The 27,209-nt window shown below is 40.2% G+C and overlaps 1 protein-coding gene across 2 annotated transcripts in view; it reads left to right on the forward strand.

The window, feature by feature from the left end:
* The first annotated feature begins 539 nt into the window (after window positions 1–539).
* The window catches only part of slc23a4 (solute carrier family 23 member 4), a 35,631-nt gene continuing 8,961 nt past the window's right edge, over window positions 540–27,209 (forward strand). Inside the window, exons 1-8 of one of the 2 annotated variants that reach the window (XM_061970168.1) lie at window positions 540–720; window positions 3,519–3,659; window positions 9,063–9,220; window positions 21,237–21,396; window positions 23,040–23,221; window positions 26,455–26,575; window positions 26,671–26,827; window positions 26,903–27,156. In XM_061970168.1, the coding sequence (XP_061826152.1) occupies window positions 673–720; window positions 3,519–3,659; window positions 9,063–9,220; window positions 21,237–21,396; window positions 23,040–23,221; window positions 26,455–26,575; window positions 26,671–26,827; window positions 26,903–27,156 (1,221 nt within the window). In that variant the 5' untranslated portion in view covers window positions 540–672. Of the gene's footprint in view, window positions 721–3,518; window positions 3,660–9,062; window positions 9,221–21,236; window positions 21,397–23,039; window positions 23,222–26,454; window positions 26,576–26,670; window positions 27,157–27,209 lie in introns of both variants that reach the window. The other variant, XM_061970167.1, reaches the window with a different exon arrangement.

Below are 27,209 nucleotides of genomic sequence, written 5' to 3' on the forward strand. Positions count from 1 at the left end.
AGCAGATTTGGTCATATTTTCAGTAGACCCATAATAAATTCATAAAAGAACCAAACTTCATGAATGTTTTTTGTGACCAACAAGTATGTGCTCCAATCACTCTATAACAAAAAAAAAAAAGAGTTGTAGAAATGACTGGAAACTCAAGACAGCCATGACATTATGTTCTGTACAAGTGTATGTCAACTTTTGACCACGACTGTAGTTCTAAAATCTCAGACCAGGATATAGAATGCAATCATGCAAGCATTCTGACTTTATTTCCGACTTTAGCGACGAGTAAACTATTAGTACAGGTTAATGTGAGGGTGGTGGGTCGGGGGGTTGTTATGACTTGTGAGAGATGCCTGCCTTCTAATTGAATGATGGAAACAAACGGATGCTGTCTGAGTCGGCCAGCCAGCGGCTGTTTGGTCAGCTGCTGTTACTGTTGTAATTGGCTTCACATGAGCTGCGGTTGCGACTCATTTCAATCCTCAAGCAGAGCAGTCCCATGTTTGAACTCTGCTGCCTCCTTCCATGCCCTTCACCGACCTCTCCTACCTCCTCACTTGCTCTGTGCTCCGTTTCCCCACAAGCTGCGTTGATCTGCCTTTCCAGCGGACGTTTTGCTCATTCTTTATCCGTTTTTTTTCTCCATTTTTGTGACCTAGAAAGCCACCTGAAGTCAACATGGCTCCAGAAAAGGAAAGCAACGGGCTTGACAACCTCGCATTAGCGGTGAGTACAACATCTATTTTTTTCCTCACAGTTAATAAATTGTACCTACAGTATTAAACATACACAATACAGTGTGATACAGAAAATGGAATGCTTTAAAGTTACATTAATTAGTCTTTCCTTGGGTAACACATTGTTAGTTAATCTGTTTTCTAATCTGGGATTTAGTCATAAACAATGATGTGCATACTTAGTGCAATACCTTTCTGTTTTTATTATTTTCTTCCGTCTAGTAGTATATTTTTTTTATACATAATCATATACAACACATTTCATAGTACACTATATACAGTAGATCAGTGGTTCTCAACCTTTTTTCAGTGATGTACCCCCTGTGATTTTTTTTTTAATTCAAGTACCCCCTAATCAGAGCAAAGCATTTTTGGTTGAAAAAAGAGATAAAGAAGTAAAATACAGCACTATATCATCAGTTTCTGATTTATTAAATTGTATAACAGTGCAAAATATTGCTCATTTGTAGTGGTCTTTCTTGAACAATTTGGAAAAAAAGATTTTTTATTTATATTTATAAAGGATTTTTGAGTTGTTGCTATTTTTAGAATATTTAAAAAAAAATCTCACGTACCCCTTGGCATACCTTCAAGTACCCCCAGGGGTACGCGTACCCCCATTTGAGAACCACTGCAGTAGATTATTCATGTCAATTTACAAGATTGCTATTAGGAGATTGTATGAACAAGGTTTTGTTGTATAAACCTCCAATGACATATTATATGAAATACCGTATTTTTCCATTAGTCTCAGTTTTTTTTAACAGTTTGGCCGGGGGTGCGACTTATACTCAGGAGCGACTTATGTGTGAAATTATTAACACATTACCGTAAAATATCAAATAATATTATTTAGCTCATTCACGTAAGAGACTAGACGTATAAGATTTCATCGGATTTAGCGACAGATTGTTTGGTAAACGTATAGCATGTTCTATATGTTATAGTTATTTGAATGACTCTTACCATAATATGTTACGTTAACATACCAGGCACGTTCTCAGTTGGTTACTTATGCCTCATATAACGTACACTTATTCAGCCTGTTGTTCAATATTCTTTATTTATTTTAAATTGCCTTTCAAATGTCTATTCTTGGTGTTGGGTTTATCAAATAAATTTCCCCCAAAAAATGCGACTTATACTCCGGTGCGACTTATATATGTTTTTTTTCCTTCTTTATTATGCATTTTCGGCAGGTGCGACTTATACTCCGGAGCGACTTATACTCCAAAAAATACGGTAATCTAAACGCTAAAATAAAGGTTGTGTGAGTTAGTCAAGTATAATACTGTGGCATAAGTTACAGGACAGTGAAACGGTTTTCCTTGAGTATATTTATCTTGTAACCCACAGTCCCAGGTTTGCTACAAAATTGCTGTCAAAGACACACACACCTTGTTGAATATGCAACCATTTTGAAAAGAAAAGCATCAAGATATGTAATCATAAAAAAACCTGCTAACAACAGAAAGTCCAACCTCCAACAAGATGGTTAGGCCTGCTGTAAATATGGTTGATATTGCAGTCACAATAATAATAATAATAATAATAATAATACCTGGGATTTATATAGCGCTTTTCTAAATACCCAAAATGCTAAAAACGTTATGACAGACCACCTTAAAAATTAATTAATTAATGTTTTACTGAATGACACACCCAGAATGTACATGAAAATAAAGATTGTGGGATTTACAATATTAACTATGAAAAAACTAACTAAAGAAAAAAATGTGTCTGGGGGCCGGTATATCTATTTTTAGGAACAAAACCTCACAATAATATCTGATTGAATGCTAAAAACGTTATGACAGACCACCTTAAAAATTAATTAATTATTTTTTTTTTACTGAATGACACACCCAGAATGTACATGAGAATAAAGAATGTGGGATTTACAATATTAACTATGAAGGATAAAACACTGAATATTGACAACATATGAACTTCACACCCCCTCTCCATCCACATATTTTACAATCAAACGAAACACAACGCTCTGTGGAAACGCTCCCCCCACACTGCTTGGTGCCTCGTCTGAGCTGCTGTGACTTACATTACCATAGTAACTAATTAGATGACCATAGTAACTAATTAGATGACCATAGTAACTCATTAGATGACAATAGTAACTCATTAGATGACCATAGTAACTAATTAGATGACCATAGTAACTAATTAGATGACCATAGTAACTCATTAGATGACAATAGTAACTCATTAGATGACCATAGTAACTAATTAGATGACCATAGTAACTCATTAGATGACCATAGTAACTAATTAGATGACCATAGTAACTCATTAGATGACAGTAGTAACTCATTAGATGACCATAGTAACTCATTAGATGACCATAGTAACTCATTAGATGACCATAGTAACTCATTAGATGATCATAGTAACTCATTAGATGACCATAGTAACTAGTATATCATGCAGATTCCAAGCATTGAAAGACTTAGTATAGTAGAAGACTTACGGTCATTAGAAAACATCACTGCACATCATAATGGCAGCTACACTTTACATCTTAAACATCTAAACAAAAATGATTTGGGAATGTCTGGCGGGTCAGATCGAAAAGCTTAACGGGCCGCATGTGGCCCCCGGGCCTTAATTTGCCCAGGTCTGCCTTAGATTATGATCACATGATCAAAGCAGAACCACACAATTTAAGGCATTGTGTTGACTTTGTTGTGGTCTTGCCTCTTTTATTGGCACAAATTTGACGATGGAAAGACCAAAATTCATTTCTGAAATGTGTTTCTGACTGCATTAAAGCTCGCGGGGCGTGTCTGTGACCTGCAAGACCCAAAACATGGGGAAGAAGTTGACTCCTCCATGGATGATGAGCACAGCAAGCTGGTCTATGGCGTAACAGATGTACCGCCTTGGTACTTATGCGTCCTTCTTGGTATTCAGGTACGTACGTAACATAATATAGAAATGTAGAAATAGTAATCTTTGGGTACCTCACAATTCCATTGCAAACGATTCTCGTAATATTATTTGGTTTATAATTACAAAACCCAAAACCAGTGAAGTTGGCACGTTGTGTAAATCCTAAATAAAAACAGAATACAGTGATTTGCAAATCCTTTTCAACCTATATTCAATTGAATAGACTGCAAAGACAAGTTATTTAACGTTCGCATGGGAAAACTTTGTTATTTTTTGCAAATATTAGCTCATTTGGAATGTGATGCCTGCAACATGTTTCAAAAAAGCTGGCACAAGTGGCTAAAAAAGACTGAGAAAGTTGAGGAATGCTCCTCAAACACTTATTTGGAACATCCCACTGGTGAACAGGCTAATTGGGAGCAGGTGGGTGCCATGATTAGGTATAAAAGCAGATTCCATGAAATGCTCAGTCATTCACAAACAAGGATGGGGCGAGGGTCACTACTTTGTGAACAAATGCGTGAGCAAACTGTCGAACAGTTTAAGAACATGATTTCTCAACGAGCTATTGCAAGGAATTTTGGGATTTCACCATCTACGGTCTGTAATATCATCAAAAGGTTCAGAGAATCTGGAGAAATCACTGCCTGTAAGCGATGATATTACGGACCTTCGATCCCTCAGGCGGTACTGCATCAAAAAGTGACATCAGTGTGTAAAGGATATCACCACACTAATATTTCATTTATGCGTTCACGCCTGTCCTGGTTGTCTGTTGATCAAAAGATGCATTGTAGTCTCCTTATGTTCTTTAGAACTATCATGTTAGATCAATCACCAGATTACTTTTACAAACAGCTTTTAAAATCAACTAACACACATATTCATGACACGAGGAATGCGAGCAATGGCTATTTGGCACTTCCTGCTCCCAGGACCAATCTCCTCAAACATACAGTCATGTATAGATGTATATCATTCTGGAATGGGTTGCCTTCTCACATTAATCTCTCACAAAGTAAATTGTCATTGAAGACAGCTTTGAAGATACACCTATTGCAGCTGCCCACATGACGTGAATTTTTAATACTGGGTTTAACTAGCTTTTTTATCTTATGTTGTATTTTTCCATTGTATAATGTTTGGTAATGCATCCATTCTTTGTATTTTGATTTTGTATGCTCCTATATGGACCCCAGGAAGACTAGCAGTCGCTTTGGCGTCAGCTAATGGGGATCCATTCAATAAACAATATACTACATGGGCTCAGGAACACTTCAGAAAACTACTGTCAGTAACTACAGTTCGTCGCTACATCTGTAAGTGCAAGTCAAAACTCTACTATGCAAAGCGAAAGCCATTTATCAACAACACCCAGAAACGCCGCCGGCTTCGCTGGGCCTGAGCTCATCTAAGATGGACTGACGCAAAGTGGAAAAATGTTCTGTGGTCTGACGAGTCCACATTTCAAACTGTGGACGTTGTGTCCTCCGGAACAAAGAGGAAAATAACCAACCGGATTGTCATCAGCGCAAAGTTCAAAAGCTAGCATTTGTGATAGTATAGAGGTATATTAGTCCTCAAAGCATGGGTAACTTTCACATCTGTGAAGGCACCATTAATGCTGAAAGGTATATACAGGTTTTGGAGCAACATACAGTATGTTGCCATCCAAGCAACGTCTTTTTCATGGACGCCCCTGCTTATTTCAGCGAGACAATGCCAAGCCACGTGTTACAACAGCGTGGCTTTATAGTAAAAGAGTGCGGGTACGAGACTGGCCACCTATTGAAAATATGTGGTGCATTATGAAGCCTAAAACACCGCAACGGAGACCCCGGACTGTTAAACAACTTAAGCTGTACATCAAGCAAGAATGGGAAATAATTCCACCTGAAAAGCTTCAAAAATTGGTCTCCTCAGCTCCCAAACGTTTACTGAGTGTTGTTAAAAGGAAAGGCCATGTAACACAGTGGTAAAAATGCCCCTGTGCCAACTTTTTTGCAATGAGTTGCTGCCATTAAACCCTAAGTTAATGATTATTTGCAAAAAAAAAAGTTATTTCTCAGTTCGAACATTAAATATCTTGTCTTCGTAGTCTATTCAATTGAATATAAATTGAAAAGGATTTGCAAATCAATGCATTCTCTTTTTATTTACAAAATACACAACGTGCCAACTTCACTGGTTTTGGGTTTTGTATAATGCAACTTTTTCAAAACAAGTTACAGGTTACAAAAGCTCCTCGGGGCTGCTGACGTGGCACTTACTGTATACGTGCTGTGTTGGCCTTAAAAACATATTTTGAAAAATGTATTATTTACATTTTATTTACAAAAATCACAGAATGTTAATCTACCGTAATACAAGACAATCTTTACAATACTTAGGATAGAAATTTACAAATCAATTAAGAAGACAAATACAATAATTGATTCTTAGAAAAAATAAAATCAGTTAAAAAAAATGAATACATTTTTTAAAATGGGGCGGTATAGCTTGGTTGGTAGAGCGACCGTGCCAGCAACTTGAGGGTTGCAGGTTCGATCCCCGCTTCCGCCATCCTAGTCACTGTCGTTGTGTCCTTGGGCAAGACACTTTACCCACCTGCTCCCAGTGCCACCCACACTGGTTTAAATGTAACTTAGATATTGGGTATCACAATGTAAAGCGCTATGAGTCACTTGAGAAAAAGCGCTATATAAATGTAATTCACTTCACTTAAAATCTATTCTTGAAAATTTGGAATTGATTTAGAAATCTAATAAATACAATTAATTCGGATGTCAATCAATTTTTTAAGCACCCCTAATAAATAATAATGCATATGTTACCATGTAAGGCTGCAGAGAAGACAATACAATCTGAAGCCAAAATAAGAAGCTTCCATCTCCTCACCCTAATAGGCGTCCTCCAATGAGCCTTGATGACCAGGTTCGCCAACGCCGTGCCAGGCTCGATGGCTATCATTCATCACATCGCTGGAGGAGCGATCACATTAATGAATTAAATATCATTTTGACTAGTCCTTGTTACATATATAAATGCACTGACCAGTAAGTAAGCATACAGGATTTTGGTAAAATTTTTGATTTTCAGTTTTTTTGATCCATTTCTCTAAAGAAATCCACTGTCAACCTACCATGCAGAACATCAGGAAAAACAATCTCACATTTTTTTTTCTAAAGCAGATCAAGATCATGTTTTTTTGATTGTGTATTTATTTAAAGGGACAATGCACATAGATGAACACAATTTTCCACAGACTGTGTAAATATGCCGAATTTGACCAATAATGCTTATTTCCCTCGACATACAAAACGGTTGACACAACAGCACACTACAATAAAACTAGACAAAAACACAAGCATAAAGCAACAGTTACAAAAAAATGGGTTCAAAGGTCCAAAGGTAAAAATAACATTAATAATGACAATAATAATAATGAAATAATAATGATAAATAATAACATTAATAACAATAATAAATAAAAAACGAGTGTGATTTCTTTCAAATGTAAGCACATGGCTCCAAACATGGCCCATGTGTGATGAAAAATACACTTAAAGGGGAACATTATCACAATTTCAGAAGGGTTAAAACCATTAAAAATCAGTTTCCAGTGGCTTATTTTATTTTTCGAAGTTTTTTTCAAAATTTTACCCATCACGCAATATCCCTAAAAAAAGCTTCAAAGTGCCTGATTTTAACCATCGTTATATACACCCGTCCATTTTCCTGTGACGTCACACAGTGATGCCAACACAAACAAACAGCAAGGTATAGCGACATTAGCTCAGATTCAGACTCGGATTTCAGCGGCTTAACACTGTCTGATAAGATAATTACTAACAACTATGAACTAGGTTTACAGCATATGAAATACATTTGGCAACAACATGCACTTTGAGAGTGCAGACAGCCCATTTCAGGCGCGCTAAGAACATATATTTTTCCACGATTTCAGCACTCAGGTTAACCATACCTAAATAGACACAAAATACTGCATTACACAAGACTACCCGAATGTACTCGAATGATTGTTTTTAAGCTAAATTATTGGTAACCACAGTTTATTTATAATAATTTACGTAAAACCGCGAGTAATGAATAAAGTTTTCATCAATTAATATATTCTGTAGACATACCCTCATCCGCTCTCTTTTCCTGAAAGCTGATCTGTCTAGTTTTGGAGTTGATGTCAGCAGGCCAGGGAAGCAAGGGTCGATATTCTTCTCTTGATCATCTTCGGTGGCATAAGGGACGGTGTGAGCCAAGACATCCAGGGGGTTTAGCTCGCTCGTCTGCGGGAACAAACTGCCGCCATTGCTTGCCGTGCTACCGAGGTCCTTTGTCCCTGAATAGCTCACACACTCCGGCAGATTCAATGGGGGTCTGGCGGCAGATTTCTTTGACTTTATCGTTGGAAAAGCATCTGCTTTGAGTGTCGCAGGATATCCACACATTCTTGCCATCTCTGTCATAGCATAGCTTTCGTCGGTAAAGTGTGCGGAACAAACGACTGACCATTTCGTCGGCTTTCCCCACAGCCTCGTATTTTGAACAAATTTCGTCCAATTTCTTGCCACTTTCGCATCTTTGGGCCACTGGTGCAACTTGAATCCGTCCCTGTTCGTGTTGTTACACCTTCCGACAACACACCGACGAAAGTGATAAAATGGCGGATTGCTTCCCGATGTGACGTCACAACGAGAGCGAATAATAGAAAGACGTTTAATTCGCCAAAATTCACCCATTTAGAGTTCGGAAATCGGTTAAAAAAATATATGGTCTTTTTTCTGCAACATCAAGGTATATATTGACGCTTACATAGGTCTGGTGATAATGTTCCCCTTTAAGAGCATTGTGATTTGACTTCCAAGCATGTTTGTTGTTGTAAGCAAGATGTGTGCAATCATAATACCACAATTCATCACACGACGGGTCAAGTCACTTGAGTCTTCTTCATGGTTGGTTAGACTCGCTTCGCTTTATATATGTGGACCGAATTGTGGAATCTGTTTCAGTTATACTTGATGTCCGAGTCCAGGGGTTGCTGCCTTGTGTGTTTATTTATATTAGCTTCTGCAGGGGTTCGGTCTATACTGCTATTCCAGTCTTCTCTCTAAAGTAGGGTTTTTAATATAGAGCATATCACATGAGACAGCGGACAATTTTTGGGTGCTCCTCTTATTCCCCCCCAAAAAATTCCTTTTTAGAGAATATTTTGCACTTTTTTGTCCACCTGTAAACATATTTTTACAGTAAACATTACCCAGCAGGAACGTTGATTACATATTATTTTCCTTTAAAACTGAATTCGAAGCGACGTTGCAAAATAGTTATATTTGTAAGTCTGTTAAAGGGTTAAAAACTTGTATTCATTTGACGATTTCTTTTTTGTCATTCTTCTTGTTTCCTCAGCACTGCTTGACGGCATTTGGAGGCATCATTGCCATCCCGCTGATCCTTTCGGAAGGCCTGTGTCTTCAACACGATGTCCTCACACAAAGTCATCTCATCAGCACCATCTTCTTTGTGTCTGGCATCTGCACTCTGCTCCAAGTCACATTTGGCATCCGGTAAGTACGACTCAATCAGAGATCTCCTTCAGAACTCTTGCAGGAGACCATCAGACAAAATGTCAAAAAAAGTACATAAACTGAGATAATACAAATATAACTATATTTTGCCATTTATTTGAAGAGCATGTATTTGTTCTGTCACTGTACATCACCATAGATAGAATAACAAAGAAAAATTAAAGCTGCAAGCAGCGTTGTTCGGGCCCGCGTATTTGGCAGGTGCTAGTCCTAAGTGTCCCAATACTTTTGTCTACTTTTAGTCTGAAGTGTCCCAAGACTTTTGTGTAGTGTACCTACCTTGTCAGCATTGTGTGGGCACGTTGGTGCTTCCTGCTTTTAAGCAGCCATCTTTAAAAAACAGCACCGCAGGAGCATCAGCGCAGCGGGTCTTTGAAGGGTCATAAAATCAAAACCGGAGCAGGTATTACAAATCCCATCTATACTTTTAATCACAAGGGTTGTATCTCTCTCCTGTGTTAATTTGAAGGCGAAACGACAAACGCGCTCAGAGGAGATAGATTTTGAAGGAAGGTGACCGGTTTGTACAAAAATTTTGTTTTGAAGGGGGAATAACAAACTTCCTGTTGATTTTTGCTGGGGGTTGTCAATTTATGAAATGTAGGTCTAAGTGAGACCTACATAGAGGTTTTTGTTTCATGTCTCTCCGACCTTCCCAGTGGGAGTTACAGGCAGTTTTGTAATGTTTTTCTTCCGAGGAGCAGTTTTTTATCAGTTTTATTCAAAAATTGCTGTAGAGCACAATTTTTGGATTTGGGGTTTGGTTTCTTCATTAGATCACAGTTTTAGCCAGTCCGGATGTGTGTGTTCAGTTTGGTGAGTTTTGAAGCATGTTAAGGGGGTCAAAATACAGCTGAAAGAGAAAAAAGTGACTGTTTTTAGTACTTTTTTGTATTGAAGGGGGAATTGCCAACTTCCTGTTGATTTTAGCCCGAAGACATACAATTATGAGAACTAGGTCTAAGTCAGACCTACATAGAGGTTTTTGTTTCATGTCTCTCCGACCTTCCTAGTGGGAGTTACAGGCAGTCTGTTTTTTTTTTTTCCTAGGGGGCGCTAGAGCGCAATTTTGATTTTTGGGGTTCGTTTTTTCAAAAAAAAGGTAATTTTCGCAGGTCCTGATGTGTGGGTCAAAGTTGGTGAGTTTTGAAGCATGTTAAGTGGGTCAAATTACAGTTTGTTGTGGCGGCGGAAGAATAAAGAATAATAATAATAAAACGGACGAATAACAATAGGTCCTTATGTCCCATTGCATAAGGACTCCCTGTGGGAGTCCTTTTGCAATGGGCCATGGCGGGCGCGGCGGAAGAATAAAGAATAATAATAATAAAACGGACGAATAACAATAGGTCCTTATGTCCCATTGCATAAGGACTCCCTGTGGGAGTCCTTTTGCAATGGGCCATGGCGGGCCCTAATAAAACGGACGAATAACAATAGGTCCTTATGTCCCATTGCATAAGGACTCCCTGTGGGAGTCCTTTTGCAATGGGCCATGGCGGGCCCTAATGATCTAGAACTAAAAATATTTATTTTGGCTGGACCAATTTAGTGTAAATGGAGACACTCTCATGAAGGGATGGGAATTGATGAGATTTTTCCGGTTCCGATTCAACTTTCGATTCTGCTTAACGATTCGGTTCTTTAATCGGTCCTCTTATCAATTCTTATTTGTTGCATGTTCCAACTGCTGGCATTTTTATAAACAAATGCTTGTCTTTGCTCTTGTGCAAGAGTTGCAGCTGTTCTTTGTGTATGTTTTATGGTTAAAAAAGTGCTTGTTGGTTGTAAAGTTTCATTATGTTCCAATTAGGGTTGTACGGTATACCGGTATTGGTATAGTACCCTGATACTAATGAATTATATTCGGTACTATACCGCCGCTGAAAAGTACCGGTCCGCTGAATAGCTAAACATGCTTCACTACACACCGTAGCTCACCGGCATCACAATGTAAACAAACGCCATTCGTGGATCTACACCTGACATCCACTGTAATGATACCAAGTACAATAGCGTATCTAGTCAATACTACTACTATAATTAAGTCAATATTTTTTGGCATCATAACATCTTCTTTCGTTTTTTTAAAATGTACATTATGTTTATAAACTCAGGAAATATCTCCCTGAACACATGAGGACTTTTTATTTTTAATTTTTTTTATTTAATTTTTTTTATTTAATCAACATAGAAAAAAAACACACGATACACTTTCAACTAGTGCATCAACCCCCCAAAAAACCCTCCCTCCCCCATTCACACTCATACACACCCACTCACACAAAAGGGGTTGTTTCTTTCTGCTACCAATATTCTGGTTCCCACAACATGGACAACACTTCTGCAAGGGACACAGTCCCTGAAGCACACTTGATTGTTTGTGCTGCTGGTCCACTAACATTTTCATTTAATTACTATTTTTTCTTTTTTTTTAATGTAATTATTTTTATATTGTTTTACTTTCTTTTTTATCCAAGAAAAGATGTATTTATCTTATCTAAAAAAAAAGAAGAAGAAAAAAAATAAATAATAAAAAAGGACCTTATCTTCACCAGACCTGGTTGTAAATGAAATTAGCTTCGTTTAAAGTTTTTTTTTTTTTAAACCAGGTCCAGTCCAGATAATGTCCAAGTCGGGTTCAGCAACACACACCTTCATTCATGTACACTGAAAAAAAAAAAAAAAAAAAAAAAAATAGAAACATTTTGGAACACAACAGATTGCATATAATCTATAAACAAAATTACATTTTCAAAACAAACAAACAACAAAAAAAAATGTATGTACAGTCCAGATTATGTTCAGGTCACTAAAAATTAGGGAATACAACAACAGATAGCATATAATATATAAACATAATTACACTTTCAACATAAGCCTTTGAGGACTTCCCATCTTTTTTTATGTTTTTTGGCATCATTATCGTTTTCAACCATGTAACTTTCTAAAGTTAAAAAATACTGAATAAATGTTTTAAAGAAAGTAATACTAAGTGAATATCTGTTTTTAGCCTTAAAAATAAACCTTTTACCGAGTACTATAATTAAATTGATTAAATCATGATTGTCAATGAACTCTCCCAAAATAACAGAAACCACATCAAGCTTCATAAACAAACCAATCCTTAAACACATTTTTTCAACTTCCACCCAAAAAGAAGACACAATATGACAATACCAAAACAAATGCAGGGTGGATTCAGACTCCTGACAACAAAATCGGCAGTCATCTGACTCTGTCATATTCCATAATTTTAACATTTTCCCCGTGGGTAAGAAGTTATAAATAATTTTAATTTGAAAATAACGATTTTGCACATCAATAGTAGTTTTATAGATTAGTTTGAATATGGCATCCCACGGCAACGGGCAGTCAAAAAAGTCCTCCCATTTTCCAAATGTGTTGTATGAGGCAGCCTTCAAAGATTTCTTTATTAAATAAAACTTATATATTTTTCTATTTATTTTAGTTCCTTTTTGCCAACTCAAATTTCTTATTAGAGGTTTACAAACTAATAATTTAGTAGTTCCATAATGAGGACTTTGAATATGACCAATGTATGATCCTGTAATGACTTGGTATCGGATTGATACCCAAATTTGTGGTATCATCCAAAACTAATGTAATGAATCCGATTTTTTGTTTGTTCATATGAGCGTGTGTGACTTTGTGCAGTTAAAATGTGCTATATTTGTATAACCGTGTTCATACGGTATAATTGTATTGTGACCACACACTACAACATGGTACACGCAACATTCATCCCATTAAGCAGGCGTACATAATGCCTTTGTTTCAGCAGCTGTGTTCGGTTTGGAACACAGACATACAGCAGTTAAGCAGAATGCATTAAGTGGGTTTAACAATGCTGCTGCTTGTTATTGAGATTTTTATCTCAAGTCTTTATTAGGATTCTTTTCTTATGAAAAGTACTACAACAAAAATGAATAGAAAAGCATTTTAGGTTTCTTCCCGCAAACGACTGGCAATCAATGGAGGAAGTAAAGTGGAAGGCGTTAGGAGCCATGGCGGATCACGACTTGATTTGGAGTCCAAGCGGAAAATTGATCTCAATAAGCTCCGTTGTCGTATCGCCCCAGCGCCGAAAGCGCCGGCAAAAGCAAAAGCCGTCAGGGAAGTCTTCTCCGAGCCGGCAGGACGCATCATTCTCACAAGCTCCTCCCCCTCCGGGCGGACGCAAGCGGCGCACACAGCCCGGCTTCGCGCTTATGACGTCACAGATCAAGGTTCTTTTTTTTCTCTGAATTATTTTTCTTTTGATCACCCGCCCCCAACAAAAGACTCTCTTTCCATGATAAAACACTATCAGAACATGTTTTTGGAAATCAGATCCTGTCAATCCAAGCCACCCAAGTTTCATGCTCCGCCCCCCAAGACTCAAGCCCCGCCCACATCGTGGAACTTTTCTTTTTTCCTCCCACTCAACTTCAGGGGGTGGGGGATGAAGAAAGACATTTCAGACAATTTAGAGGTGAGGATTCTGCCCCCCTCCTGTTCTTCCTCTCACCCACCCCTAAAGACGGTTCCAGACCACAAGGAGTGCGTCTGGTATCCGCTCCTTGAGGGGTGGGCTAGGCCTGGGAACGGTTCAAGTGGGGTGGCACAGCATCGTCATGCCAAGCCACAGCCTCCAGCCCGGCCGCCACCACCAGTCTTTCGGCCTGCCAAGCCGCAACCTCCGAACCGGCCACCACCACCAGTCTTTCGGCCTGCCAAGCCGCAACCCCCAGCTAGGCCACCTCCACCTGCACCAAGGCTAGCACCAAGTCCAAGGCTAGCACCAGCTGCACCATGCCAAGCTCCAGTTCCTGCACCACGCCAGGCTCCAAATCCTGCACCATGCCAAGCTCCAGTTCCTGCACCACGCCAGGCTCCAGTTCCTGCACCACGCCAGGCTCCAGTTCCTGCACCACGCCAAGTACCAGTCCCTGCACCACGCCAAGTACCAGTCCCTGCACCACGCCAAGTACCAGTCCCTGCACCACGCCGCAAAGACTCAAGCCAGGACCCCCGCCAAGACTCAAGCCAAGACCCACCAAGCCAAAACCTACTAAGCCAAGACCCACCACGCCAAGCTTCGCTGCCTGCCGCACCACGCCAAGCTTCGTCTGCTGCTGCACCCACGCCTGATTCGTCTGCTGCGCCCGCGCCTGCTTCGTCTGCTGCCGAACCCATGCCAGACTCGTCTGCTGCCGAACCCATGCCAGTCTCGTCTGCTGCCGAACCCACGCCAGACTTGTCCGCTGCTTTCACGCCTGCCTCGTCCGTTGCTTCCACGCCTGCCACGACGAGGACACGCGCATCCACGCCTGCCACGACGATGTGCGCCCACCTCCTCATCGGCCACGGATGTGGCCATTTCCTGGGCGTCCGCCACGCCAAGTGCGTCCACCTCCTCGTCGGCTACGGATGTGGCCATTCCCTGGGCGTCCGCCGCGCCAAGTCCCCCTCCCGCCTGCCCATGACTCTTGATCATCGTTTTTTTTTTTGGACATCTGGGATCAGTCCTTAAGTGGGGAGGGGGGGCTCTGTTATGTCTGTGATAATGTTTTTGTTTGGCCATGTGCTGTTTGGTTTTTGGTCACTTAGTTCCTGCTTTTTCACTCCCTTGTTTTGTTTCCATGGTTACCCATTAGTTTCACCTGTTGCTCATTTGGATACATGGACCTGTGCTAATCATGTCTGTAGTATTTAAGCTTGTAGTTGCCAGGCAGTCGGCCTGGCGACATTACCTCCGCGACCCATGCTACTCTTTGATATCATAGTCCATGCCACAGTTCTTGTCGCAGTAAGTGCTTATATGTTTCATGTCCATAGTTTTGCCTTTGTACTAGTTTTTGTTTCTTAGCCAAGTTTGTTCTCCACCTTGTGTGCGCTTTTCGTTTGTACCTTTTTATAGTGAGAATTAAATCATGCATCTACCTCCATCTGATGTCCAGTCCAGTTCGTTTGCATCTTGGGAAAGCAATCCTCGCAGGAAACTGCGCCACAGTCCTTGTCCTGACAACTTTAAAACTTCTGCATTCTCCGACATATTGAATTTTAGTGTCTTCGCAGGATTAGGTGAAAGCATTTTCAACTTACTATCAATGGAATCCTGGTCTTGCTAAATCCACATTCCATTGGCTCAGGGCCACTGACACGTGTTTGTCTTCCCCCATTCCCAGGAGCTATGCGAATAAAAAAAAAAATTATAATAGCGCACATTTTATTGGGTTTCTTGGAACAACATTTCTTCCAACAGTTTTGTTTCTAATGTGTGGCCACACTGTATGATTTGGATACAACTGTGTAATTTTAAATATAGCGTGAAATGTTTTTTTAATGCCATTTAAGAGTTGCCACTTTGAGTTTATGGGCCATAGTTGAAAATTAATCATGTTAAATGAGTGTGTATCTGGCAGGGCTCGGTTGGTAGAGCGGCCGTGCCAGCAACGGGAGGGTTCCAGGTTTGATCCCTGCTTTAGCCATCGTAGTCACTGCCGTCATGTCTTGGGCAAGATACTTTAACCACCTGCTCCCAGAGCCACCTACACTGGTTTAAATGTAATTTAGATCAGTGTTTTTCAACCACTGTGCCGCGGCACACTAGTGTGCCGTGAGATACAGTGTGGTGTGCCATGGGAGATTATGTAATTTCACCTATTTAGGTTAAAAATATTTTATGCAAACCAGTAATTATAATCTGCAAATTGAGTGACGGTGCTGTCTAGAGCTCGGCATAGTAACCGTGTAATACTCTTCCATATCAGTAGGTAACAGCAGGTAGCTAATTGCTTTGTAAACGTCGTATCTAATGCTTAAACCAAAAATAAACAAAAGGCGAGTGCCCCTAAAAAAGGCATTGAAGCTTAGGGATGGCTATGGAAAACGAAAGTAAAACTGAATTGGCTACGAAGTAAACAAAAACAGAATGCTGGACGATAGCAAAGACTTACAGCGTGTGGAGCAGACGGCATCCACAAAGTACATCCGTACATGACATGACAATCAACAATTTCCACACAAAGAAGGATAGCGTCCGCACAACTAAAATTGTCTTGATTGCTAAAACAAAGTAGGTGCAGGGAATAGCGACATGAAAACTGCTACAGGAAAATACCAACAAAACAGGAGAAGCCACCACAATAGGAACGCAAGACACTACACAAGGAAAACACCACAAAACTCCAAATAAGTCACGGCGTGATGTGACAGGTCGTGACACTTACTTTGAGACAAGAGCTATGGTGATGCGTGGTTGGTTATGGTTTGAATTCATATCAACAATTACAACAATTACTTTTTATTGTCAATATCAACTACCGAGTTTACATTTTTTATGTTTTCTGCTGGTGGTGTGCCTCCGCATTTTTTCAATGAACAAAAATGTGCCTTGGCTCCGAAAAGGTTGAAAAACACTGACTTAGATGATGGGTTTCACTATGTAAACCGCTTTAAGTTACTTGAGAAAAGCGCTATATAAATATAATTCACTTCACTTCACTATCACACATATGGAACTTAAAACTGGTGGATACCTAGTGGGATACTGTGACTTGTGATTGTCTATGACCATGGATTCTTTATTGTCACTGCAAAGCAAACCGTACAGCTGCAGAGGAACTTTGATTTACGAACCTAATTGGTTCTCGAACAGGATTTGTAAATACAAATGTTTGTATATTGAAGCACAATTCTCCATAAGAAACAATGTAAACAGTAATAATAAGAACCAATCCTGACAAAAGTCCTTATTTTAGTCAGTTTGTACACTTTGAACATAATATGAAACACACATAACAATGGGGTGATGGATCAACTTTCTATTTAATGACAAAGTAAAAACAACACCGAGCTGAAATGTCTTCCTCGTATTCAGTCGCCTTTGCGACACGCACACACACACTATCACTAGCCCTGTGGTGCACCCACATTCTGAAGCCACACAACTCTTTGACTTTAGCAGCTAGGGTTGTACGGTACACCGGTATTAGTATAGTACCGCGATACTAATGAATCCTATTCGGTACGATACCACCACTGAAAAGTACCGGTCCGCCACCCCCCCCGCACCCCCATCGTCATCACGTCGTGTCTGTTGTAATGCAGTAGTTTTTCCAATAGATGCATACTTGCCAACCTTGAGACCTCCAAATTTGGGAGATTGGGTGGGCGGGGGGGTGGGGGGGGGGGGGGGGGGGTGGGGGTGCCGGGTAGCGGGGTTAAGGAGGAGGAGTATATTTATAGCTAGAATTCACTGAAATTAAAGTATTTCTTATATATATATAGTACAGTAAACAGTAATGAAAACACAGTTGTTCTACTAACTGTACTGTACTTGCTGCTTACCTTTCACTATTTGAGTAGCTTTTGTTCTGCCATTTGAGTACTGGCGAGCTATCTCTGAATCCGGTAACATATCCTTCATGGATTTGTTGAAAACATTCGCAAATGAGAAAGGAATGATGGGAATCCGGATGTTGTGTGTCAGTGTATTGTAATAATCCCAGGAATGTAGGCTCATACGACTTCTTTGTTTGTCTTGTCTTTATTGCACAAGATGTAATTCAACCACACAACAGCTCCAATGTGTGTGTATCCCTTTTACCGGCAAAACTCAAACACCCTCTCCCTATTAACAATGTAACTTCCCTATCTCTCCCGGAAGTCACCCGCCCCTCCAGCCAAAGTCATTGGCTAACACCCCGTAGCCAGCCGCTACAGCAGGGGTGTCAAACTCAAATACAGAGTGGGCCAAAATTTAAAACTGAACAAAGCCGCGGGCCAAGGTTGAAAATTAACCTTTTAATAAGGACCCAAACAAGTTTTGCATTGAATATTGAACAAGCAAGGCTTATATAACTTTATAGTGACATGCAAAATCGAGTTTCAAATAATAATAATAATAACGAAAAATATCAATGGCATATCAAATACAATTTAAATAAAAATTGAATGCCTCTTTTCTATTTGCAGCCTTCTGGGGTAAATATCAACATTAACTTTTTCCACAGGCTAATACATTTGAAAATAAAATAATGAATAAACCAACCATTCAGGACTTTAAACTGCTCAGTTTGCAACACACTGATCTAATCTGATGTGCCCAAGCCAGATATCTGGCATCTTTTCTTGGATGCTAGTTCATTAATGTCGGGGCTCAGGCTTTGAGCTGAGGCAACCTTCATTATTGAACAAAGGTGTTCATCAGTCAATATATCTCGTAGTCCACCCGGACCACAGTCTTGGGGGCGTGCCTTAAAGGCACTGCCTTTAACGTCCTCTACGAGCTGTCGTCACGTCCGCTTTTCATCCATTCTAACAACGTGCCGGCCCAGTCACAAGATATGTACACGTGAATGCCATGCATACTTGATCAACAGCAATACAGGTTACACTGAAGGTGGCCGTATAAACAACTTTAACACTGTCAGAAATATATGCCACTGTGAATCCACACCAAACAAGAATGACACGTTTCGGGAGAACATCCCCACCGTAACGCAACATAAACACAACAGAACAAATACCCAGAACCCTTTGCAGTACTAACTCTTCCGGGACGCTACAAAATACACCCCCACTACCACCAACCCCCCCACACACACACCTTGTCGGCTGCAAAGGGTTCTGGGTATTTGTTCTGTTGTGTTTATGTTGTATTACCGCGGCACCGCTGCTGTATATAATCGGCGGGCCAGCTCTAGTGTTAATTTGATATTGCCTCAAAGGCCAAGTGAAATTAGACGGCGAATTTGGCCCGCGGGCCAGAGTTTGACACTCAATTCGGTACAGTATTAACGTGCCGGCTGGAATAAACACACGCTGAGAAATAGCTCCGTGCCTGCCTATTGTATGGGTTATAGATAAACCTATGGATAACGGAGACATATATAATAGTCTCCTTTTCAGGTGAGAGACGACGCTAAAGGCAGTGCCTTTAAGGCACGCCACCAATATAGTTTTCCGGCTGGAAATCGGGAGATTTTCGGGAGAGGCACTGAAATTCGGGAGTCTCCCGGAAAATTCGGGAGGGTTTGCAAGTATGAATAGATGGCACTGTTGTACTGTTTGTTCATTTCATTCCACTTTTGTATATGCACTTGCTATATTACCTGTGTGTGCATGCCAGTCAATAAAAACTCTGCCAAAGAACAGGTTATGGGCCCAGATCATAGCTAAAAATCTGTTGTGCACGGACTTTGTGTGAAGATAAACGGTATTGTGGGAACTCACAATGGAGGATAAGCTGTTTATTGACAGACTAAGCGGACCAGAGAACTGGGCAACATGGAAGTTTCAGATGGAACACTTGCTAAAAGCTAAAGGACTATGGGTCATGCTAATGGAGACGGAGACGCTAGCCGCAGATGCTAACGCAGCAGCACAGGCAGAATTCACAAGACGGAGAGAGAAAGCGTTCTCTATGTCAGGGCTAAATGTAAGTACACCCCAGTTGTACCTGATAACAAGCTGTCAAACTCCCAAAGAGGCGTGGACCATGCTGAAAGCCCATTTTGAGAGGGATACTTTGGCTAATGAACTGTTCCTGAAGAAAAGATATTTCAGATGTGAAATGAAGGAAAGAGAGGCTTTAACTGATCATTTAAAACAAACAAAGGAGCTAACTGATCAGCTATCAGCAATTGGATCTGTAATTGAAGAGGAAGACCAAATTGTAACACAAGTTATGCTACAATTGTCACTGCACTAGAAACAAAGATTGACAACATGACACTGAAGTTGTTCAGCAAGCATTAATAAATGAAGAGCAAAAGCGAGTGAATGCTAATGATTCCTGTGGTGCTACATCAGGTGGTGCATCAGCCACGTCATCACAATTTCGGGGAAATGTGCAGGATAGCTCCAAGACAGTGGGAGCAGCAGACAAAAGCACGTGGAGATGTGGCAAATGTGGTAGAGAAGGTCATATCAAGAGCTATTGTCCAACTTTGAAAACAAAACAAAAAAGAGAAAATCCACAAGGCTAAGCACATGATGTGTGAGGAGAAAAAGATTCCTCTTTGCATCCCTCAAGGGATGCCAACAGTGACAGACCACAACAGGCTGAGTGGTTCATTGATTCTGGTGCATCGAAACACATGACATGTGATAAAGACATTCTTCAAGAATACCAGCAGTTCACAAAATCACAGTCTGTGAAACTGGGTGACGGCAGTGTGGTTGATGCCCTAGGAATTGGAAATGTCAACCTAACAATGACTTTCAAATTAAGCGATGTAAAAAATGTCTGCATACGTCAGCAGACTAGATTTTGAGCTTTTGTTTGCTTACTTACTTATAAAAGACAAGTTGTCTTGTATGTTCACTATTTTATTTAAGGACAAACTTGCAATAAGAAACATATGTTTAATGTACCCTAATATGTTTTGTTAAAATAAAGGCAATAATGCAATTTTTTGTGGTCCCCTTTATTTAGAAAAGTATCGAAACAATTTTGGTACCGGTATCGGGACAACACTACAGGTCACTACGATGTTTCGGATTAAAAAAATAAAATCCACTTCACCTGCAGCGTAAGGTAGGGGGAGGAGGCAGTGTCGACAACGATGTGGATACTTTCTGAATGTTTCAAACCACACATCGCTGGTCCATTGCTTTCTTTGGACTCATATTGAGCTAGCAAAACTCGAAAAATGCTGTAAAATGGCAAAATACACTTCAGAAGCACACAAAGTAGCACTGAGCACAGTAGTGCTGACTGAATGAGCTTGCCCACAATGGATGTGCTGCCTGGCACAAAAATGGCTACTCTATGAGGCATACAATGGGTGGATGAAGCGTTCATACACTTGAGACAAAGTTTGTACAACAGAGCATATTTTATTTTGGTCTGTGGTTTGTAAATTGTGCAATAAAAGGTTCATAAATCAAGGTTCCACTGTACATCTCGTCAATCCATCATGACATCACTCTCAATGAGACATGAATCAAATCATCTCTTCTTTCTCTTTTCTCCTGTTTCCAGACTGCCGATTCTCCAAGGGGGGACGTTCACATTGCTGGCACCGTGTATGGCGATGCTGTCCACGCCAGAGTGGACGTGTCCTGCTTGGACAAAGAACGCAACCCTTGTCAACACGTCCTCCAGTGAATTCATAGAGGTGTGGCAGAGCAGAATGAGAGCAGTGAGTAATACACATTTCTAATCATCACAGTTAAATACGTACACGGTAGATCAGCGAGAAAGGAAATAGTTCCTTAAAACACAATAGGGAAAAATCGAATAAAGATCTAAAAACTTTGAAACATGACCAATGATTTTTTTTTTTTTTTTTTTAAATGTTTGTTTTTATTTGTAACACTTTAGTATGGGGAACACATATTCACCATTAATTAGTTGCTTATTAATATGCAAATTATTAACATATTGGCTCTTAATTAGTCATTATTAAGTACTTATTAATACCTTATTCTGCATGGCCTTATTATACAACCAGTAAACCATTAACTAAGAGTCTTCCCTCAATAACCTCAGAATTATTGCTAATTAGTAACCCTAACCCTTATATGTTCCCCTAGTGTCCAAATAACTCTAAATTAAGTCTTTGTTACTTTAATAAGCAACTAATTAATGGTGAATATGTTCCCCATACTAAAATGTTACCTTTTTATTAATCAATCCAACAAAATAATACACAACAATACCACAATAATACAATTCCAATTCCAACATTAGGAATATCAATCAACAGAGCAATTGAGAAGACACACAAACATGACACAACAAATCCAAAAGTAGTCAAACAAAAATGAATAACATCAACAACAGTATCAATATTAATACAAATTCCAACATACCAATCACTTCTTGAAGTTGACCTATTATGCAAAACCAACTTTTTTTACCTATTGCTACCAATTTTTGTGTGTTTGGAATCTCCCAAAAATTTGAAATCAAACCATGGAGGCATAGCGGCGATAGTAATAAAACAACATTGCCTTCTTTTGTACTTTCTCCAACCAAGCTGTGTGGAATTTGCAGACTTTGTGATGTTTTTACTAGTTGCAATGTCAGTGGTTATCTCCATATATGGTAAAAAGATTTACCCGCAGATCTTTGCTCGAGTCCGCTATTGTAGTCCGACACTGTAGTTTTTTCTCTGTCCTCCTGTTGTGGGGCAGATTGGCTCGTACATGCACATGCATCCTCCGCTGTTGCCATTTCTAACACAAAGTAGCTTATAGTTCGAACTTATATCTGTCAGTAGACTCCATATGGAAGCGCTAAAAACTACAACATGAAGAAGAGATGGTCAGAAAGCAGTTTGAAGATGGTCTGTAAAAATTAAGCTATGCAACATTTTCACCAAAGAACCACTATTACATGCCATGTAGGCCACAAGGAAGTGTTTTGAATGTAGAAATAAAATCATAATATGACCCCTTTAATATCAGTTCAGAAGTACCTTGTTTGAAAGGGAAGAGGGGAAGGGACAGCCATGTTGTAGTTTTTTCCAGGTAATGGTCAAGTCAAAAGAGCATGTCCAGTCAAAATAAATTGTGAGATTCATCTGCATGTATGCATGATTTATGTAATGTTTTTTTGTAATTAATGAGTTAACTCCTAGTTTTTGACAATCCCTAAATAAAACAGTAAGATAAATAGAATAATATGGTATCAAAAAGCCCACATTGTTAACTATTGACTATTGGTTGTATGGTACTACTGCTACTACCTTTTACGATGTATATATTTCCTAAAAATGTAACAACAAAGTTGAAATTCTTGTGCGATTAATGACTCTTATCCACCATGTTTTTCTTGTAGGTTCAGGGATCCATTATGGTGGGCTCGCTCTTGCAGGTGGTTGTTGGATTTTCTGGTCTGATTGGCATCTTCATGCGCTTCATTGGACCCCTCACCATTGCCCCCACCATCTCTCTCATTGGACTGTCTCTTTTCGACTCTGCTGGCACCAGTGCTGGGAACCACTGGGGTATTGCCTCCTTGTAAGTCTATATCATGTATAGCCTTTTGAAACTATTTTTTTATCTTTAAAAAAAATAGATTCATTTGATATATATATATATATATATATATATATATACAGCTACAATCGGGCGGAAGGCGGAGTACACCCTGGACAAGTCGCCACCTCATCGCAGGGCCAACACAGATAGACAGACAACATTCACACTCACATTCACACACTAGGGCCAATTTAGTGTTGCCAATCAACCTATCCCCAGGTGCATGTCTTTGGAGGTGGGAGGAAGCCAGAGTACCCGGAGGGAACCCACGCAGTCACGGGGAGAACATGCAAACTCCACACAGAAAGATCCCGAGGCCGGGATTGAACTCACGACTACTCAGGACCTTCGTATTGTGAGGCAGATGCACTAACCCCTCTGCCACCGACATAGATGTTTTTTTTTAAGACATATATATATATATATATATATATATATATATATATATATATATATATATATATATATATATATATATATATATATATATATATATATATATATATATATATATATATATACACATACACGTTAGGTCAGGAAAAAACACAGAGGCTATTTCATCCCTACAAGCAAGTTTTGCAGTTTTATTCTTCTCTTCAGGGGATTGCCCTGGCTTGTTGGGATGAAACATCCTCTGTGTTTTTTCCTGACCTAATGTATATTCCGCTCTACCCCGGTATTGAGCACTGTATAACGGATAAACCACAGAAACCTTGACTATATATATATATATATATATATATATGTTTTATCCAAACAACACAACATTACGGCAAGCTTAAATGTCAACACGCACACACACACAAAAGTCTTGTTGTTGCGCTCCAAAATGTTAACCACCATGTGGCTACAAAAAAATCCAAAAACAGGAAAATCATTGTATCTTGTGTCTGCGAATATTTGAGGCATTGTTGAACACTCTGGGAGTTTTGGAGTGATAAATGAGCAGTGGCTTCACATAACCACCACTACTGTTAGCACGGGGCGGTATAGCTCGGTTGGTAGAGTGGCCGTGCCAGCAACTTGAGGGTTCCAGGTTCGATCCCACCTGCTCACAGTGCCACCCACACTGGTTTAAATTTAACTTAGATATTGGGTTTTCACTGTGTAAAGCGCTTTGAGTCACTAGAGAAAAGCGCTATATAAATATAATTCACTTCACTTCACAAACTAGCTGTATGAGGTGATCCTTCATCGGCTTGTGTCCTGGTAGTGCCTTCACTTTCGCTGCAATAAATGTTCGCTGTGGCATATTTTTCGGTCTAATCACAAATAGAGACAAATCCCCCTTCACTGATAAAATCCTAGAACTGAAGGGGCTGCAAGTTGGAAGCTAACTAGCTAAAACGCTAGCTCAAAGCGGCTGTTTCGCAACCCAAAGCTATACAGTGAGACTGTGAGAGTTTGGACACATTTAAAGCATTTCTGATCACACAAAACGATCTCTGACACAGGCTGACACAGCTCTGATTGGTGCAAGTTACAACAATTGCAGAAATAAACACGTCAGAAGTGCCGCTCGCGGTCGAAGCTCTTCGAAATAGCTGCGCCTGTGTGTACAGGATGTAAACAGGATGTTTTGATTGATTGAGATTGAGACTTTTATTAGTAGGTTGCACAGTGAAGTACATATTCCATACAATTGACCACTAAATGGTAACACCCGAATAAGTTTTTCAACTTGTTTGAGTCGGGGTCCACATTGATTCATGATACAGATATATACTATCAGATATATACTATCATCATAATACAGTCATCACACAAGATAATCACATTGAATTATTTACATTATTTACAATCCGGTATGTGGAGGGGGGGGGTTTGGTTTGGTTGTTATCATCAGTCATCAACAATTGAGAACAGAGAAATGGATATTGGAACAGTGTAGGTCTGACTTGGTAGGATATGGACAGCAAGCAGTGGGCAGAGAGAGAGAGAGAGAGAGAGAGAGAGAGACAGAGAGAGAGAGAGAGAGAGAGAGAGAGAGATCAGAAGGCATAAGAAAAAGTATCTGCATTTGATTGTTTACATTTGATTATTAGCAATCCGCGGAGGGTGTTAGTTTAGGGTTGTAGCTGCCTGGAGGTGAACTTTTATTGCGGTTTTGAAGGAGGATAGAGATGCACTTTCTTTTATACCTGTTGGGAGCGCTTTCCTTTTTCTATGTGGCATAGAAAGAGAATGAGTTAAGACCTTTGTTAGTTCGGAATCTGGGTTTAACGTGGTTAGTGGAGCTCCCCCTGGTGTTGTGGTTATGGCGGTCATTTACGTTAAGGAAGTAGTTTGACATGTACTTCGGTATCAGGGAGGTGTAGCAGATTTTATAGACTAGGCTCAGTGCAAGTTGTTTTACTCTGTCCTAAACCCTGAGCCAGCCCACTTTGGAGAAGTGGGTAGGAGTGAGGTGGGATCTGGGGTGGAGGTCTAGAAGTAATCTGACTAGCTTGTTCTGGGATGTTTGGAGTTTAGATTTGAGGGTTTTGGAGGTGCTAGAGTACCAGGAGGTGCATGCGTAATCGAAAAAGGGTTGAACGAGAGTTCCCGCCAGAATCCTCATGGTGCTTTTGTTGACCAGAGAGGAGATTCTATAGACAAATCTCGATCGTTGGTTGACCTTTTTGATTACCTTGATTGCCATTTTATCACAGGAAAGATTAGCCTCTGGAATGGAACCTAGGTAGGTGACCTCATCTTTCCTGGTGATAACAATGCCACCCACTTTTATAGCGAAGTCATTGACTTTCTTAAGGTTGATGTGGGACCCAAATAGGATCGATTCCGTTTTACCCAAGTGTATGGATAGCTTGTTGTCAGCGAGCCAGGTGCAAATTCTACAGAGTTCAGCACTGAGGATTTTCTCCACCTGTGACTCGTCCTTGTCTGATACCAGCAAGGCCGAGTCATCCGCAAACAAGAACAAGGTGTGACGTAGGGGGTCACACCTCTTCAAAACGGCGCTGCTCAAGTGTACAGGAAGTGATGTCATCAAAAAGGCAGCCTCCGACGGCTTCAAGCAGCATGCAAAATAAAGGAATGAAGCGTTCGTACATATAGGCGTTTGAACTGTCCTTTGAATTAAAGCATGTTGTCAAGCTGTATTCCCCTAAAAAGCAGAGCAAGACATCCTATTCAAGTCTTCCAAGAAGCAAACTTAGTACTTAACTTTGTTTTGCAAATGTGCTGTATTGTCTCCTTCTTTCATTTAGGACCACAGCACTGATCATCATTTTCTCGCAGTACCTTCGTCATATTCCTGTGTCTTTCCCGACATACGGCAAGGATAAAAAATTACGCACTCGCCGTGTTTACGTCTTCCAGATTCTCCCTGTATGTTGAAAAGGCATTTTGTGTTGTCTTTTTTCAAAACAAAACAGAAATATGAAAAAGCACATTATACTCGAAGATTTGGGTTTTCCTTTTAGGTTCTGCTCGGAATCGGCTTGTCCTGGCTGCTCTGCTATGTTTTAAGTACCTTTAACGTACTTCCCTCTGACCCTGGCCAGTATGGGTACCTGGCTCGTACGGACTTAAAGGGAGATGTAGTGAGCAAAGCCCCCTGGATCTTGTTCCCCTACCCTGGTAAGAAGATGGTACATGTTAAGAACAGGCTAATGATTGCATTTATGCACACCAAGTCCCTCCCTGTTGACTTAGGTCAATGGGGGATGCCCACTGTCAGCCTGGCAGGGGTGGTTGGCATTTTGGCAGGTGTGATTTCCTCCATGATCGAGTCTGTTGGAGACTACCATGCATGCGCCAAGTTATCGGGGGCTCCACCTCCACCTAAACATGCCATCAACAGAGGGATTGGAATAGAGGGGCTGGGGTGTCTGCTGGCTGGGGCCTGGGGGACAGGAAATGGTACCACCTCCTACAGTGAGAATGTCGGAGCCCTTGGCATCACAAAGGTAAGCTTGGGAAGATTTTCCGTATTGGATGTTTGCATGCATTCCTCAATTCC

This window comes from Nerophis lumbriciformis, linkage group LG10 (genome assembly GCF_033978685.3).
Source record: "Nerophis lumbriciformis linkage group LG10, RoL_Nlum_v2.1, whole genome shotgun sequence".
Lineage (NCBI taxonomy): Eukaryota > Metazoa > Chordata > Actinopteri > Syngnathiformes > Syngnathidae > Nerophis > Nerophis lumbriciformis.